The sequence below is a fragment of the Lolium perenne genome, chromosome 6, assembly GCF_019359855.2.
Source record: "Lolium perenne isolate Kyuss_39 chromosome 6, Kyuss_2.0, whole genome shotgun sequence".
Taxonomy (NCBI): domain Eukaryota; kingdom Viridiplantae; phylum Streptophyta; class Magnoliopsida; order Poales; family Poaceae; genus Lolium; species Lolium perenne.
The window spans coordinates 270,393,553-270,408,332 of NC_067249.2; the positions used below are offsets into that span (position 1 = coordinate 270,393,553).

Sequence of the window (14,780 nt, forward strand, 5' to 3'; positions counted from 1 at the left end):
TTATGCTCTAAATGATGACCTATTTTTACGTGAGAATTCTCCATGCTTAGAAAATACTATGTTATGTTTGGATGAAAATGATAAACTTGATTTTTGTGATAATGCTATCATCCATGAGAATCCTATGTTATTATTAAAATATCCTATTCACACAATAGAGGAGAAATATGGTTATGTTGAGAAATACTTGTATGGTTTGCAACTATCTTATGCCTATGAAAAATCTTCTTGCAACCATGATGTCATGATTAAAACTGCTACTAATAATTATTTTGAAAGAAGAAAATATGTTAATGAATCCCTTAATAAATTTAATGATCATCTTTATGTGCTACAATTCTGTAAGGTTCATGATTCGAATAGTAACACTATTAACTTTCCTTCAAGTAAGTGCAATTATTATGAAAGGGGAGGATATAAGCACCCTCGTTATGTTAATGATAATTATAAGTTGCATTTAACTACCATAGATATGCTTTGGGATACTCACTTCAGTATAACTTTTGTACTAGAGCTGTTTTTTTTTCTTTTGCAGGACTAGTATTTCTCAATGGGGAGTGATGTCGGATAACTAAAACCAGTTAGCGCAATTCTGATGCACAACAACTAAGCGCTGAGCTTAACCAGTTACATCTGAATACGCTCCCGAAAGGGGATTCCAAACAAAAATGGGTGTTTTATTTCACGAAATTTGTCCGAAATTTCGATGATTGTCTAACATTTAAAGATGATCTTTAGAGGTAGTTTCATAATGTGCGTCAAAGAGGAATGCGCCTAAAAATCTACTCTCCCGTAGTGTATACAAACATTGAGTAGCAGCACTATATCAAAAAAATTGGCTCCATTCATCGCAATAAATAAATAAAATATGTAATTTCATACATAGCGACAACCGAAATGTAATAACTGCATGCAGACCTTCTAGGGCCCAAAGTAAATAGAGAAAACCCAGGATACAAGTCATTCTGAGAATCAAGTAGCAATGTGAAGCAACGATTGGTTAGCTAGGCCAGAGTAGCAGCGTGTGGCTCGTCTTGGTGGATTTTGGGAGGGGGCAGCTCTCCGCCGTTTTCCAGAAAGTGTAATATTGCACTATCCAGTGAAGGACGTTTGCTCTCATCGATTGGTTCAGAACATCGGATGCCCAGTGCAATGACACGCTCCATCTGCCTCTTGTCAAACTGGCCCTTTAGCTTCTTGTCAGCAACATTATTCACGAATGATTCAGGGTGATTTCTGCACAGATTCCGTACTCCGTCCGGGTTATTATTTCCATGCGCTATCTCTAGCAGGACGATCCCAAAGCTGTAGACATCGGAGCTGCGAAGCAAGTTGACGTTTCCATCTGTCATGCACAGCGGATCCATGTAGCTCCTAGTCCCAACAGCCACTGCCGTTTGCATTGATTCTTGGCCACTGACTTGGGTGACTCGCGATAGGCCAAAGTCCCCGAGCTTGGCGTTGAACTCGTTATCTAGGAGTATGTTGGCTGGTTTGATATCTCTATGTAAGATGTATGGGTCGCATTGGTAATGGAGGTAATTAAGAGCAGACCATAAGCCCTTAACTATTTTGAACCTGCAAAGTTTTTCCATACGATAAATATAATATCAGCCTCCATGGTTTCAAGAGTTTCCTTCTTTTTCTAAAGAAAAATTGATTTCAATAAAATAAAACTTTAACAGCAACTTAGAATAGAAAATGGAACAAAAATAGGGGCTGCAACGCGTAATTCCCTACCTCATTGCCCATGAGAGTACTTCCGCCCTTTCGTACAGGTGCTCGTGGAGGTTGCCATTAGGTACGAGTTCATACACAAGAAAGAGATTGACGGCCTGCTTGTACAAGCATGAAAACATATAATTGTTAATGTTGCAGCCCCAGCCTTCGAGCCTCACCAGGTTAACATGGCCAGTTCCGTCGATAGCACCCAACTCTGCGAGAAAGTCCTTGAATTCTCCTCTTGAGTCCTTGACGATGCTCTTCACAGCAACCTCTTTGTTCTTAAGACTCCCACTGTAAACCACACCGAAGCCACCTTTTCCAATCTCATTCTCTTTGGAGAATCCACCTGTAGCGATAGACAAGTCGCGGTAGTCGAAACGCTGAAGCCGACTCCCCTTCCCAAAGGAGTCGCGTGTGTGTTTCCACTTATACCAAGACACAATCCACCAAATCAACATCAACACGGCCAAGGCAAGAATCACCACTCCAGCGATAATCACCGTTGAACTACCTGTGTTGAAAGCAGGAAATAAAATAAGCATCTCTATACAACTCTTCCTACTAGCATGTACGAAAAAAGTTAACATTGGGCCATTCCTCGTAATTAAGCCCGACTTTTCGAACAAAAAATGTTCGAATAGTCATGTTATATTAAGACAAAAGAATTTCGAATATCCATGCTATATTACGATGGCTTACAAATTCCATCAAAATCATAATCGCAGGTGTCCCATACAAAAAAAGACAATACACAAATTAATAGTATATAGGGCATACTCACTTTTTGCACCGGATGAAGGAGCTGACGCTGACGTAGGTGGCAATGGACCTGACGAAGGACCTGAAGATGTATCCTCGAACGGAACCACGGCGAAGGTCGTGTTGCTGTACCTAAGCGTGCAGCTGTAGCTTTTGCGCTTGCCTTCTATTGTCATGTAAATCCTCGCCGATGCGTTGGCCGACAGCACGTCCAGGCACTGCTTGCACTTGTCCGGCGGTAAGTCCCACGTGCACTGTGTCAGAGCGTAGGGAGGTTCGGCCACGTTGGCGGCGAACCGCTTGGGCGAGGTCGCCGCCTCAGCAGTCAGCAGCTTCAGTCGGTCCTGCACCTTGGTATTGTAGCCCAATGGATCGGTCATTGGCTTGAAGGGCCCTTCACCACCATACGAGAAGATTACGTCTGCACGTAGGAAAATAGCTTTTGTTAAGGTGTGGCCAAACTGTTGTTAAAACCATGTAAATATCCAATATAAATTTGCAATCTGCTGGGCTAGTGCAAAATCAAAATTTTACAATGAAATGTAGCCATGAACAAAACACACGAATTCCATGCTACCCGAAATGTGACAGCTCCGATATACATAAAGTCAACTCATTTATACCACTTTCTCATTGCAAAAATATAAGTTACTATTATATTTACCAGTTTCAGGAGCACCAATGAAGTTGGTGTCGGAGTAGCGGACGAGGCACTTGTTGAAGACGGCGAACACAGTTGTGTTCCCTGCGCAGCGGCTCGGCAAGCTGCCGGTGTTGCTGCCAGCAGTTGCCGTGAGGCAGTCGCGGCAGTCAGCACGTGAGTAGTCTGCGGAGCACATGGCGAGGCCATACACCGTCCCCGTGCCGTTGCCAAGCGTTCCGCTGAAGAAGCCGCCATTCTTGGAGACGGCGTTCTCCGGAAGCTCGGTGAGGAACTGGTTCACATTGGCGGCGTAGTCACTGCCAGGAGCGGTAGAGTTCCCGGATGCTGTGCAGCTGAGGTATTCAATCATGGAACCACCCAAGGCATTGGAGGTTTGGCATAATGTAGCTAGAAGGGGAAAACAAATGAGCAGGAATGAACAGAACGAGGATCGTGGGACGACTGGCATGGCTCTATAACAGGGCCGGGCCGGCAAAATTTGGGGCCCTGTGCGAAACTTTTAAATGAGGCCCTCTCTTAGTAGAAAAAGTCATATACACGATTCTTTCAATTAAAGATGTCGAAGATTTGTTTATTTAGATATATCAATGCACTAAAATATATCTAGATAAATTTAAATTTAGACAAACGTGCGACAGAGAAATTTCTAAAGATGAATAAAACGAGATTAAGAGGCTTGACATCATCAATCAACAAGAGTATTAACAAAATTTGCTAATTTTGCTTGGCCAGTAGACAGTTTTTGATGAGCGTGGAATAGATACAGGCAACAGCGGGACAATTTGTGCGTTATGTTCGTGGTGTATTGGTGTTGTAAAATTGAAGATGGGCCTTCCAAATCTCACTTAAGCCCACTACTAGTGCAGACCCATTTTTCTTTTCTTCCCCCTCTAGATCGTAACTGTTCGACAGAAAAGAGAGCTCTCGTCAATGGCGATTCTCACCTTTGACAGACTCCAGCGGGGAGCTAAGAGGGATACACTGCTCCGCGCCAAAAGAGCCGGGGAAGCCGCCGCTTCTCGCCACTGCCAGCGGCAGTACATCCAGATGGACTCCCAAACCTAAGGAAGATACGGAAATTCGGGGCCCCCTAAAATTTGGGGCCCTGTGCGGGCCGCACATGTTGCACACCTGTCCGCCCGGCCCTGCTCTATAAGCTTTCTTGCTTTGTTTGCTGTTTTTGAGGGAGAAAGCCCATGGGTTTATATACTCGCTGCATGTTAGTATTTCTCTTTTTTTATGAAAGAGGAATTATAGTAAGAGGATGTCTAGGGAGTGCCCGTGCACTCGGCCTTAGAGGGAAAGCCTATAGATTCTTCCTTTTGAAAAGGTCTTGTGCATGCAAAAAAAAACTTTAATAGAGGACAATTTAAAGTAGTTCTCCCTCCGTTCCATGAAGGTTGTCTGAGATTTGCTAAAAAGTAGATGTACCTAGGGAGTAGATGCGTTTGAGCACTTGTTTTTTGGAAGATAGTTGGCTCGGTGATACACCACTTTCACAATTTTACTTATCCTTATAGAACATTGTCCATTTGTCGATCTGAAAATAGTTTTGCGTCGAATGCCTCGTCCAAGTTTCCACTGAATATTGATTCTAGAAGGACCTTAGGTTGTTGTAAGTTGAATGCTTGGTTATACTTATGCCAAATATTAATAATGGTTCGATTATGTGATGACCCAGGTGGATCTGTATGGAAACTTACCACCTCTGGTGTTTTCTCCGTAAAATCTGTGTGGTGACATGATGAATGGTCATCAAGTAAAAGGAGAATACCGAATTGTTATGTGGCTTGTGAAAAAGAGAAAAATTGCTGCTAAAATAAGGCATTTTGAGAGGCATTTGTTTGTCTTTTTTGCACATGCCACGAAAAATATCAATTTGTTATGTAACTGTAAGTGAGCATGTAGAATGTGGAAATATATGAGCCAAATTTTTTTCCCGAATTTTCTGAAATTTTGAAATTTATTTTTTAAATGAAGGGAGCATCTACACCTGGAATCAAAGGTGCATTTCCGCTAAAGATAAAGATCTTACATGGTTTCTTGACAAAAAAAAGTCCGTCCTAACTATAGACAATCTGGCTACGCGAATTTGGAATTAGTGTAAGAAAAGTTGTTTTTGTGACATTGAGGAGAATATTCAGCATTTATTTTTCTCTTGTCCATTTGCTCATCTTGGATGAGATATGGTAACTGAAACGTCGTCTATTTCCACATGAAATGGTCGGCATACCTCGAGGAGGGCAAAAAAACAGCAGGTTGGCATGCTGTAACGTGATGATGTCAAACGTCAGCATTAAAGAAGGAATGTGGTAGGTGTCGTGATGTGCACACTGACCAGTCCTAGATTAGGTGCATCTTTATATAGAGGTGACTTAGCAATGCATACAAGTGGCGCTTAACTAACCAAATTACTGTTTAAACAGAACATTAGCGGACCTATCAGCTTATTTTGCTGCGTTTACTTTTGTTTTCAGTTCTTAACTACTTGTTCGGTTTCTGGAAAGCAAGGAGAAGTTTATTGCAAGGACAAGCTGTTAAGTTCTAGTCAGCTTGCTGCAAGGATTAAAATAATATATTTGTGTCTAATTGGAGGAGAGAGAAGAGAAAAGAGAATGTAAGTGGGTTCTTATGCAAGAGCTAGCTCTAGCACGTGCTCCTAGGTAAGTTGTGTGAATGAAAGGTGGGTCATCTATTGAGAAAGTAGTGCATTTTTATAGCAAACTATTGTACTTGTTAACTATATGCTGACTATATCTGATACATCATCTTGCTTATTGTTTGACACGAAATGTAACGAAAAACGCGGGCGTGCCAGTGTACCTAAATACACAAATAAAAAAAGAAAGGGAAATATGCATTTTATTAATCTCGTCACGAGAAACAAAATTACAATATCCCATAGGATGCGCTCCGTGGCCTGCTGGCGCGGCCAACATGACATGGCGATTGCAGTGTTCTGGTTCACGAGGCCTCGGAAAGCTCCCGCTTAATTACATCCATGGTTCTAGCCGGGAGAATGACTTATAACCCCCCCCGTTGGTGTGCAAGGGCAAAAGAAGCCCCCTTCTTCGTTGCTCTCCCTCTCAGCCCCTTTTTACTGTCATGAGCTATTATTAGGCTTCTAATTATCTGTATCTTTCCAATTTTTACAGAATGACTAAAGTGCCCCTCCTCTTTTTCTTCAGATTGCACACGACACGGAAGGAGCAACCCGTGCTCGTTCCTTCGCTCCCCAGTCCCCATACCCGTTCGTGACCGAGCCGCCACAGAGAGCGCCCGCCTCTGCTCCGCCTCGTCGCCCGCCTCTGCTCCGCCTCGTCGCCCGCTGCTGCTCCGCCGTCTCCCCACGCCCGCCGCCCTCCAGGACCTCCTCCAAGGCAAGGCAAGCTTCTCCCCTTCTCTTGTGTTGGCTGGATTTTGCTAGTTTGGTGTGGTTGATCTGATTTGTTGAAACCCTAGATGTGGACTGGAGATTGACATGGGGATTTGAGGGGTTCTGGATTGAAAAAGGGGTATGATGGATCTGCAAAGGTAACATCATATTCCCCTATTTTTCTGGATGTATGCATGTGTTTTTGGTGTCCAATATTTGTGGCAAATTTCTGAATTTTTGCTGTGTATTATTGAAGGGATATGTCTACGTGTATGCATGAATCTAGCAAATCCAGTGTGACTAACCTAACCACGGGAGCTACTTCGGCCAATGATGGGGACGAAAATCCTGTTCCTATTATTGATTGGTCTTCTCTTGTGATTGAACCTACTAATGAGGGGGACGAAAATGCTGGGGAGGAAAAGGGGATACCGGATGAAAAGCCGGTGGATGAGCACGCCATGTTTGCTCTGTTTGGTTTTAAAACAGAGGAGAATGTGCGAGCTGATGATGTGAAGCCAAATATTCCTATTCCTAATTATGGCCTACATGATTGTGAGGGTGCTGATATGTTTGTCGATGATAAGGCTCCAAATGAGCCACTTATTGTGTGGGACGAACGGCACCCGCATATGGATGTTGGGACGCCATATCCTAATATGGTTGAATTTAGAAAGGCCATAAAACAATTTGCTATCAATGGGGAGTTTGAATATGGCACTAAAAAAAATGAGCCAGAGAGGTTTCGGGCGTTTTGTAAAGGTAAATCCCAAAAAGATGAACCTTGCAAATGGGCCATAACCGCTAATTGGCAGCGAGATGCAAAGTGTGTCATGGTAATGATATTTTCGTTTTGTATTGTATTATTTTTTTGCTCAATTTGTTGGTAATGGTAATAACTTATAAATCTGTACCTTTTTGTGCTGTAGGTTGTGAAGCATCAAACACAACATATTTGCAGCTCAACAAGTGGAAAAGTGACAAATATGACATGCCAATCTTGGGTGGCTGATAAGGCAAAGGCTATTCTGAAGAAAGATCCCACCTTAAGTGCTGTGAAGTTACTTAAAGAGCTGGAAGAAGAACATCATGTCACACTTAACTATCGCACGGTGTGGAAAGGCAAACAAAAGGCTGCAACCAGCTTATATGGGAGTTGGGAAGAAAGTTTCAGGAGTCTGTACAACTACAAGGCGGAGATAGAGTTGAGGTCTCCGGGAAGCATTGTAGAGATTGATACAACCACAGTTGCAGGTGAAGTACATTTCAATAAGCTTTTCATTGCTCTGAAGCCTTGCATAGATGGATTCTTAAATGGGTGTAGGCCATATATTAGCATAGATTCAACTCACTTGAATGGCAAATGGAATGGTCAGTTAGCTGTAGTCACTGCTTTAGATGGTCACAATTGGATGTTTCCGGTGGCATATGGGTTTATTGAGTCTGAAAATGGAGATAATTGGGCTTGGTTCATGAATCAATTGAAGAAGGCAATAGGGGACCTACCGGTATTGGCTGTTTGCACCGATGCTTGCAAGGGTCTTGAAAATGCTGTCAAAAGGGTCTTTCCAAGCAGAGCAGCGTGAGTGCTTTAGGCACATGTACCACAATTTCCAGAAATATTTCCATGGTGATGTCTTTGGAAGGTTGTGGCCTGCTGCTCGGGCATATAGATTGGAGGTATATCAACATCACATGGCCAAGGTGTATGCGGCTTCCGATAAGGTATTGCCTTACCTAAGCAATTACCATAATCTGTTATGGATGAGGTGCATGTTTAACCCTCAAATCAAGTGTGACTACATCAATAACAATTTGGCCGAGTGTTTTAATGCTTGGGTGAAAGATATCAAGGACTTACCGATTGTTCAGCTAGCGGACAAAATTAGAGAGATGATTATGGAGCTATTTAGGAAGAGGAGAATGATTGGAGAAAGATTTGTAGGTCTAATTCTGCCATTTGTCATACATCAACTAAATGCAAAGACTAGAGGACTAGGACATCTCAAGGCCAAAGCATCAGCTGATTGGAGTGCGGAAGTGACCAATATTAACAAAGATGGTGAAAGGCATGTGGTGAAAACACTCACACATGAGTGTACTTGTCTCCAATGGCAGCACACAGGCAAGCCTTGTGACCATGCACTTGCCTTCATAAATGTTCTGCAAGCTCGGAACTTTGTCAACATGGAGGATTACGTACATGAGTACTACTCAGTTAGCAGATTCAGGGCAGCCTATGAAGGTGCAATTGAGCCCCTTACAGACAAGAATCAGTGGCCACAAGTAGATACTGGATTTGTCTTGCGTCCACCAATTCCAACAAGCAAGAAAGCTGCTGGAAGAACAAGGAAACAAAGGATAAAGGCTTGGTGGGAAGGTGGTACAAGGAAGGGGGCTCTCAACAAATGCAAAAGATGTGGCGAGCTTGGCCATAGAGAATCTGGCTGTCCTAATAATGGAACAAAGAAAAGGTAAAAATCACACTTGTTGCTCTCTTTTTAGTTCTAACATCTTTGATCTTTTACATGCAAATCATTCTAATTGCTCATTTTTGTAGGAACGGAAAGGGGAAAAAGAACATGTCGCCATGGTTTGATGTTTCCGTGAGCAACTTAGTCCCGTCTACACCAACAAAGAACCAAGCTGCTGCTACAACTAGCAGCCCGGGACCGACCACAAGGAGCCAAGCTGCTGCTGCTACAACTAGCAGCCCAGGACCTGTGACAAGGAGCCAATCTGCTGCTTCTACACCACTGAAATCTCCTCCAGCAAAAGGAAAGAAGATGACTCCAAAGAAGCGGAAATCAAGTGACCTGTGAACTTGTTGTGCCTTTGAAGAACTCCTTTATTTGTTCAGAACTTGGTTGTGTACGTGAGAGACATTCTCATGTTTATTTTGTTGTCATGCATGAACTACTTTAAATTCTTGTTGAACAATCAGTTTGTGAGACTGTGAAACTATCAGTTTGTGAACCTATGATATTGTTGTCAGTTTGTGAGTCATATTATGTTGTGAAACTATATATTTGCTGTCAGTTTGTGAGTATTTATATGTTCTGAAACTACATATTTGCTGTCAATTTGGAGGTGCACATATTGCAGCAGAACTATAGCCTTTTTTTCAATTGAAACAGCAACACGTTTCAGTTATTTACTTGGGCAACATATTGCAGGGGTAGTTCTGTCTATTCATGGGCCATTTTAGTGTTTATATGCTGACATTTCTGTTAAAGAAGCAAAAGGGGGACATCAGCAACTGAAACGTGAACTGGGGGGGCTGAGAGGGAGAGCAACGAAGAAGGGGGCTTCTTTTGCCCTTGCACACCAACGGGGGGGGTTATAAGTCATTCTCCCGTTCTAGCCCACGGACCACCTCCGATTAAGCTGCTGCAATGATCGTCGTCTTCGAGTCTCATTTTCTCCAAGAAGATGGTGGTGGTGAAGTGGGAGAAGGGCGGAATGGTGGAGCAGTACATCTCTCGCTCCGGCGATGCATAGCCGTATGCCTCCGGCTTGTCGATGTCCGATGATGAAGATGTGGGCGGCCTTCGCCTTGTCAGTGCCAGGCCTGGTGGTGTCCGCCTTGTCGGTGTCGGACTTGATGACTTGACTTTGCCTCACGTTTGGCAAAGCAAGTGGTAGTTTACTTCATCGGAAGAAGACAATTCGGTGGAGTATTACCAAGCCTCGTCGGCGCATGGATGATGTGGACGTCGATGATGATGTTGGTGTCTATGTTGGAGTAGACTCGATGATGACCATGGAGAGCTTGGCCAGTGCAGACATTGCAAGTCCTCGCCGCCTCGCCGTGGTTCGATGCCACGCGTAAGCATCAGTGTGGACAACGCCCTGCCTCAGGGGACTCCATATAGTTGTCGATGTAGACGGTGCCCCGCCACGAGGGGACTCCGTGTAGGTGTCGATGTAGATGGTACCCAGCCGCGAGGGGACTTCGTGTAGGTGTCGATGTAGACGGTGTCCCGCCGTGAGGGGACTCCGTGTAGGTGTCGATGTAGACGGTGTCCCGCCGCGAGGGGACTCCGTGTAGGTGTCGATGTAGAAGAAGAGAAATAGAGATAAGAACGAGAGGGTCCATCGTGGAAGTAGACGGGAACACACATCGTTTTGAAGCATGTGCGCCCGGTGGTCGCCAGGTGCGCCGCCATCAGCAACGGCAGCCTTAGCATGACACACGTCGAAGATGGTGGGCATGCAGCGTCCCGATGAAAGGACATTGACACGCACCACGGCTTGAACGTTAGCTTGCGGGGTGAAACATCAAAGAGCTTAGACAAGTTCATTGTGCATGAACTTTTGACAGCACGTATGCATGAAGATGCATACATGCTCACGTGGAAAGAGCCTTAGCTCTTATTTGTACGGTGCAACGTACATACTCATGGCATGCACGCGTGTGAGCACTAGCAGCTGAATCATCGAGGCGGACGAGAATGACGGCCCGCCGCTGCGACCATACTATGGATAGTCGCAGCCGCGGTCGGTGAGTCACGAACCGCCAACGGCGCCTCCATTGACGGCACCTATCGTACCTATCGGCGAGCGTGCCGGGATCAACAACGCCGCCTCTAGCGGCGGTGCACAAGTGTGTTCCGGGCTTGGCACCACCCAGCGGCAAGACCAAGGTGGTGTCCGAGGAAGATGAGGGCGCTCGTAGGTCGGCGACCGTGTTGACCCGTCGACAACACCTTTGTCAATGGCACAGATAGTTTGCGGAAGCACCGCGGCTCCCCTGATGCGGGAGGAGGCCATGGATGTTTGTGACTGCTATCCGGCGAGACGCCACCCGTAAAGCGAGTGTGCCGGGATCAATATCACCACCTCTGGCGGCGGCGAACGGGCGAGTGCTAGGCTCGGTACCACCCCGGCAGCATGGCCAAGTTAGCGTCCGGGGGACAGCGACCTTCGACTCGTCGACAACGCCTCTGTCAACGGCGCGGATAGTTCGCGGAAGCACCGCGGGATCATATGGAGACACGGCAACCACTACAAGGCACCATGCACGGTGGAAATCTTGGACGTGGAGGACGGTAGTCGCGACCGTACCATTGGACAGCTGTGGCCGCTATCCGACAAGACGCGTCTCGACAACGGCGCCTGCATTGGGGGAGCCCATCGTTCCCGGCAGCGAGCGTGCCGAGATCAACATCACCACCTATGCCGGCGGCGAACGGGCGAGTGCTACGCTCGGCACCACCCTGGCAGGATGGCCAAGTTAGCGTCCGAGGGACGGCGACCTCCGACCCGTCATCAGCGGCTCTGTCAACGACGCAGATAGTTTGCGGACACCATGGCTCCCCTGATGCGGGAGGAGGCCTTCCCCGCGGGATCATGTGGAGACACGGCGACCACTCCATGGTATCGGCCGCACCTTGGCCAACAAGATAGTTGGTACCACCATGCCTTGAAGAAGACCATAACATGGCCTCGCTGATTTGCACAGCTAGCTCGTAGACACCACCGTCTGGGCAGCCGTCAACGGGACAGCGGAACCGCTCGGCGCTGCTACCGACACAGCGGTCGACTTGAGCACATCCTCGCCGCCCATCTTGGCATGGCCTGCAGGTATGGTGCCGGCCACCTGGCGTACTGTCGGTGCACCTCCAGCTTGGGCGCGTCCCGCGTATCTCGGCTCGGCTGGGTATCCTCCATCCCTCGTGAAACCTGCTGACTAAAATTAAAGAGAGTATGCACTGATACAGAAAATACATGTTATGTTGACCATGCTTTCTTGGGAGAGCACATCATTGCCGGGTGTTGGTCTTCCCGGTTCACTGGCACCGTTCCGTGCGCATGCTCTCTGCCGATAGGCAAAGCCCTGCAGCAGGATAAGTGTTGCCCGCCATAGCCTTCTACGGACGGATGCATCGCTAGCGATGACGCCGGCTGGCAAAGCTCCTGCCCAAGGCTACGGGCATGGCGCTGGCCACCATGCTACCGTGCAGCGCACAGCATGTGCGTGCCGTCGAGCTCAGACAAGGAGCTCGCAATCGCCTGAGCCCGCCGGCAGCGATGCAACACAACGCCGGCGCGGAGGGTCTGGTTCGGTTCCGCCCCTCGTCTCCTCTTTAGCGCGGCTGGGTATCCAGCGCCTGTGTATCCTCCGTGCGCCTCCAGATGCGATCAAGGTCGCCCCGGCTAGGTGCGCGTCGACGCATCGTCAACCACACCAGCCAGCGCGCAGTCGGCCCAAGCCGGCCAACGATGTTGCCGACGTGAGGCAATGCTGATGCCTCCTCCGCTTCGGATCGTGATACCTGGTAGCAGAGGTAGATGGAAACGAAAATAATCAGCTGAACATGTTCCCTCAATGGAGCAATTCTCGTTCATGCCCACGGCTGCATGCATGCGCGGGAGCATGGTGGCTCTGCTCAGCGTGCTTGGCGCAGCTCCCAAGTCGCCATGATAGCCAGGCAACAAGGGTGTGTCGCCACCGCGACACGGCAAAAGCCACTGCTCGACGTGAGACGTCATGGCTGCCGACACGCCGGCGTACACAGCCGAGCAGCCGTCATGCACGTCCGTGATGCAGAGCGGGCGCGACCTGAGGCTAGGCCTGAACACCGAAATGGCGTCCGCACAAGCTCCGCCTGAGCGTGCCGGCCACCCGGCGTGCGCACCGCCGGCGCGCGGCTCTGGACGCGGCCCCTCTGCTTCTTCTTTTCCGTCCCCTCGTCCCCTCCTCTGGGGTCTTGATCCTTCTCTCTGTTTATATAGGCGGCAAGATTGGAGCTGAGGTGGTGGGCCGGTTTGCGTGACCGCCTTTTATCCTCGATCGGCAAGGATCTGATCGTATCTCCTCCTTGACGTGAGCTGCAAGAAGAAAATAAAGAGAAGAATACTCTAGAGTTATAACTTTCCATACGTGCACATAGCTAGAGTCCTGGTTCATCTCAACTGAATCGATCCCAGGATATCCAATTACCGGGTGCAGCTGGCCCAGTCTCAGCGTACACGCCCAGCATGCCACGTCCATGTATTGGTCACGTACGAGTAAGTAGTGCCCTGCCTGAGCGTTTATGTATTTGTGCCAAAATACGAATGAAGTCCACCTGGACAGCTCACGATTATTTCCAGACAAGGCTCAAGTGCACGTACATATCGCCAGCTGATAAAATATACATGACCGGTCAGGCTTAGTTTAATTAAGCTCCGTCCATTAGCGCTTTAGTAATACACACGATAGCGTGCATGATTATCTAAACTGAACTTGGACGCATTTTGCACTATGAACGTGGAATATCCTCACGTATACATTTGATATATTATTCACAAAATATCATCGAACAAATGCCCCCACACCAAGTCGAGTTCGAACGTGAAGCGAGTCGAAGTTGACTTGGTGTAGAAATATTTTTCAGGACGAGTAGCACGTAGTTGAAAGACCTCACGTGCATCAGGAAAATAAGAGAGACAAAAAAATCGGTACAAAATTCGGTAACACAAATGCCCCCCACCGAGTCGAGCTTGAGAGCGGAGCAGATCAGGCTCGGCTTGGTGAGAAATACACTTATGGACAAAGTGGCGCAATATTCTGGTGCAGCCATCAAGAACCTGTTTGGGAAAGTTCATGTGTATTGTCATGTGTGTGTAGGAAATAATTTTTTTCGGCCTTAGGGAGTCATCGACCAAGGAAAATAATTGTAGTCAAGATACTTAGTTGGGTCGTATAGCTGCCACGACGACAACCAACCAAGCATCCTTGTGTCATCCTCAATTTGCAGCGAACTCCTTGCCGCTCCTTGAAGGTGTTTATCGATCAAGTCGTGACCGCCTAGCTGCCACGGTGCCCGCCGACATGATCGAAGGGTTTCACAGCTTCACGCTAGCCGCACTGGCGCGCTACACTGCTCATAGATACTTAGTTGGGTCGTATAGCTGCCGCGACGCCAACCAACCAAGCATCCTTGTGTCATCCTCAATTTGCAGCGAACTCCTTGCCGCTCCTAGAAGGCGTTTATCGATCAAGTCGTGACCGTCTAGCTGCCACGGTGCCAGCCGACAAGATCGAAGGGTTTCACAGCTTCACGCTAGCCGCACTGGCGCGCTACACTGCTCCCATCATTACGCCAAGACATCGGAACGCCCATCGATATCTTGGGAACCTGTGTTGTGTCGGATTGTATGCTGATGTTGAGGGAATAGCGTTGCCCCCGGTGGTGGTGTTGTTGTTGTTGTTGTATGTAGATGCTTGAGGCGCATGCCCGTAGCAGCTTGACGGATGCCAAGTTGTAG

At 47.3% G+C, this 14,780-nt stretch overlaps 1 protein-coding gene and 1 pseudogene across 1 annotated transcript; one reads left to right on the plus strand and one right to left on the minus strand.

The window, feature by feature from the left end:
* Positions 1–1,004: 1,004 nt before the first annotated feature.
* On the minus strand, positions 1,005–3,497 carry LOC127326731 (cysteine-rich receptor-like protein kinase 7). The gene is made up of 4 exons (XM_071822591.1): positions 3,149–3,497; positions 2,507–2,905; positions 1,777–2,071; positions 1,005–1,578 (listed from the first exon to the last, which is right to left on the minus strand). Exons 1-4 carry the CDS (start codon positions 3,495–3,497, stop codon positions 1,005–1,007), a joined length of 1,617 nt encoding a protein of 538 aa, XP_071678692.1.
* Positions 3,498–6,247: 2,750 nt separating this feature from the next.
* On the plus strand, positions 6,248–9,530 carry LOC127326730 (uncharacterized; annotated as a pseudogene).
* The last annotated feature ends 5,250 nt before the right edge of the window (positions 9,531–14,780 follow it).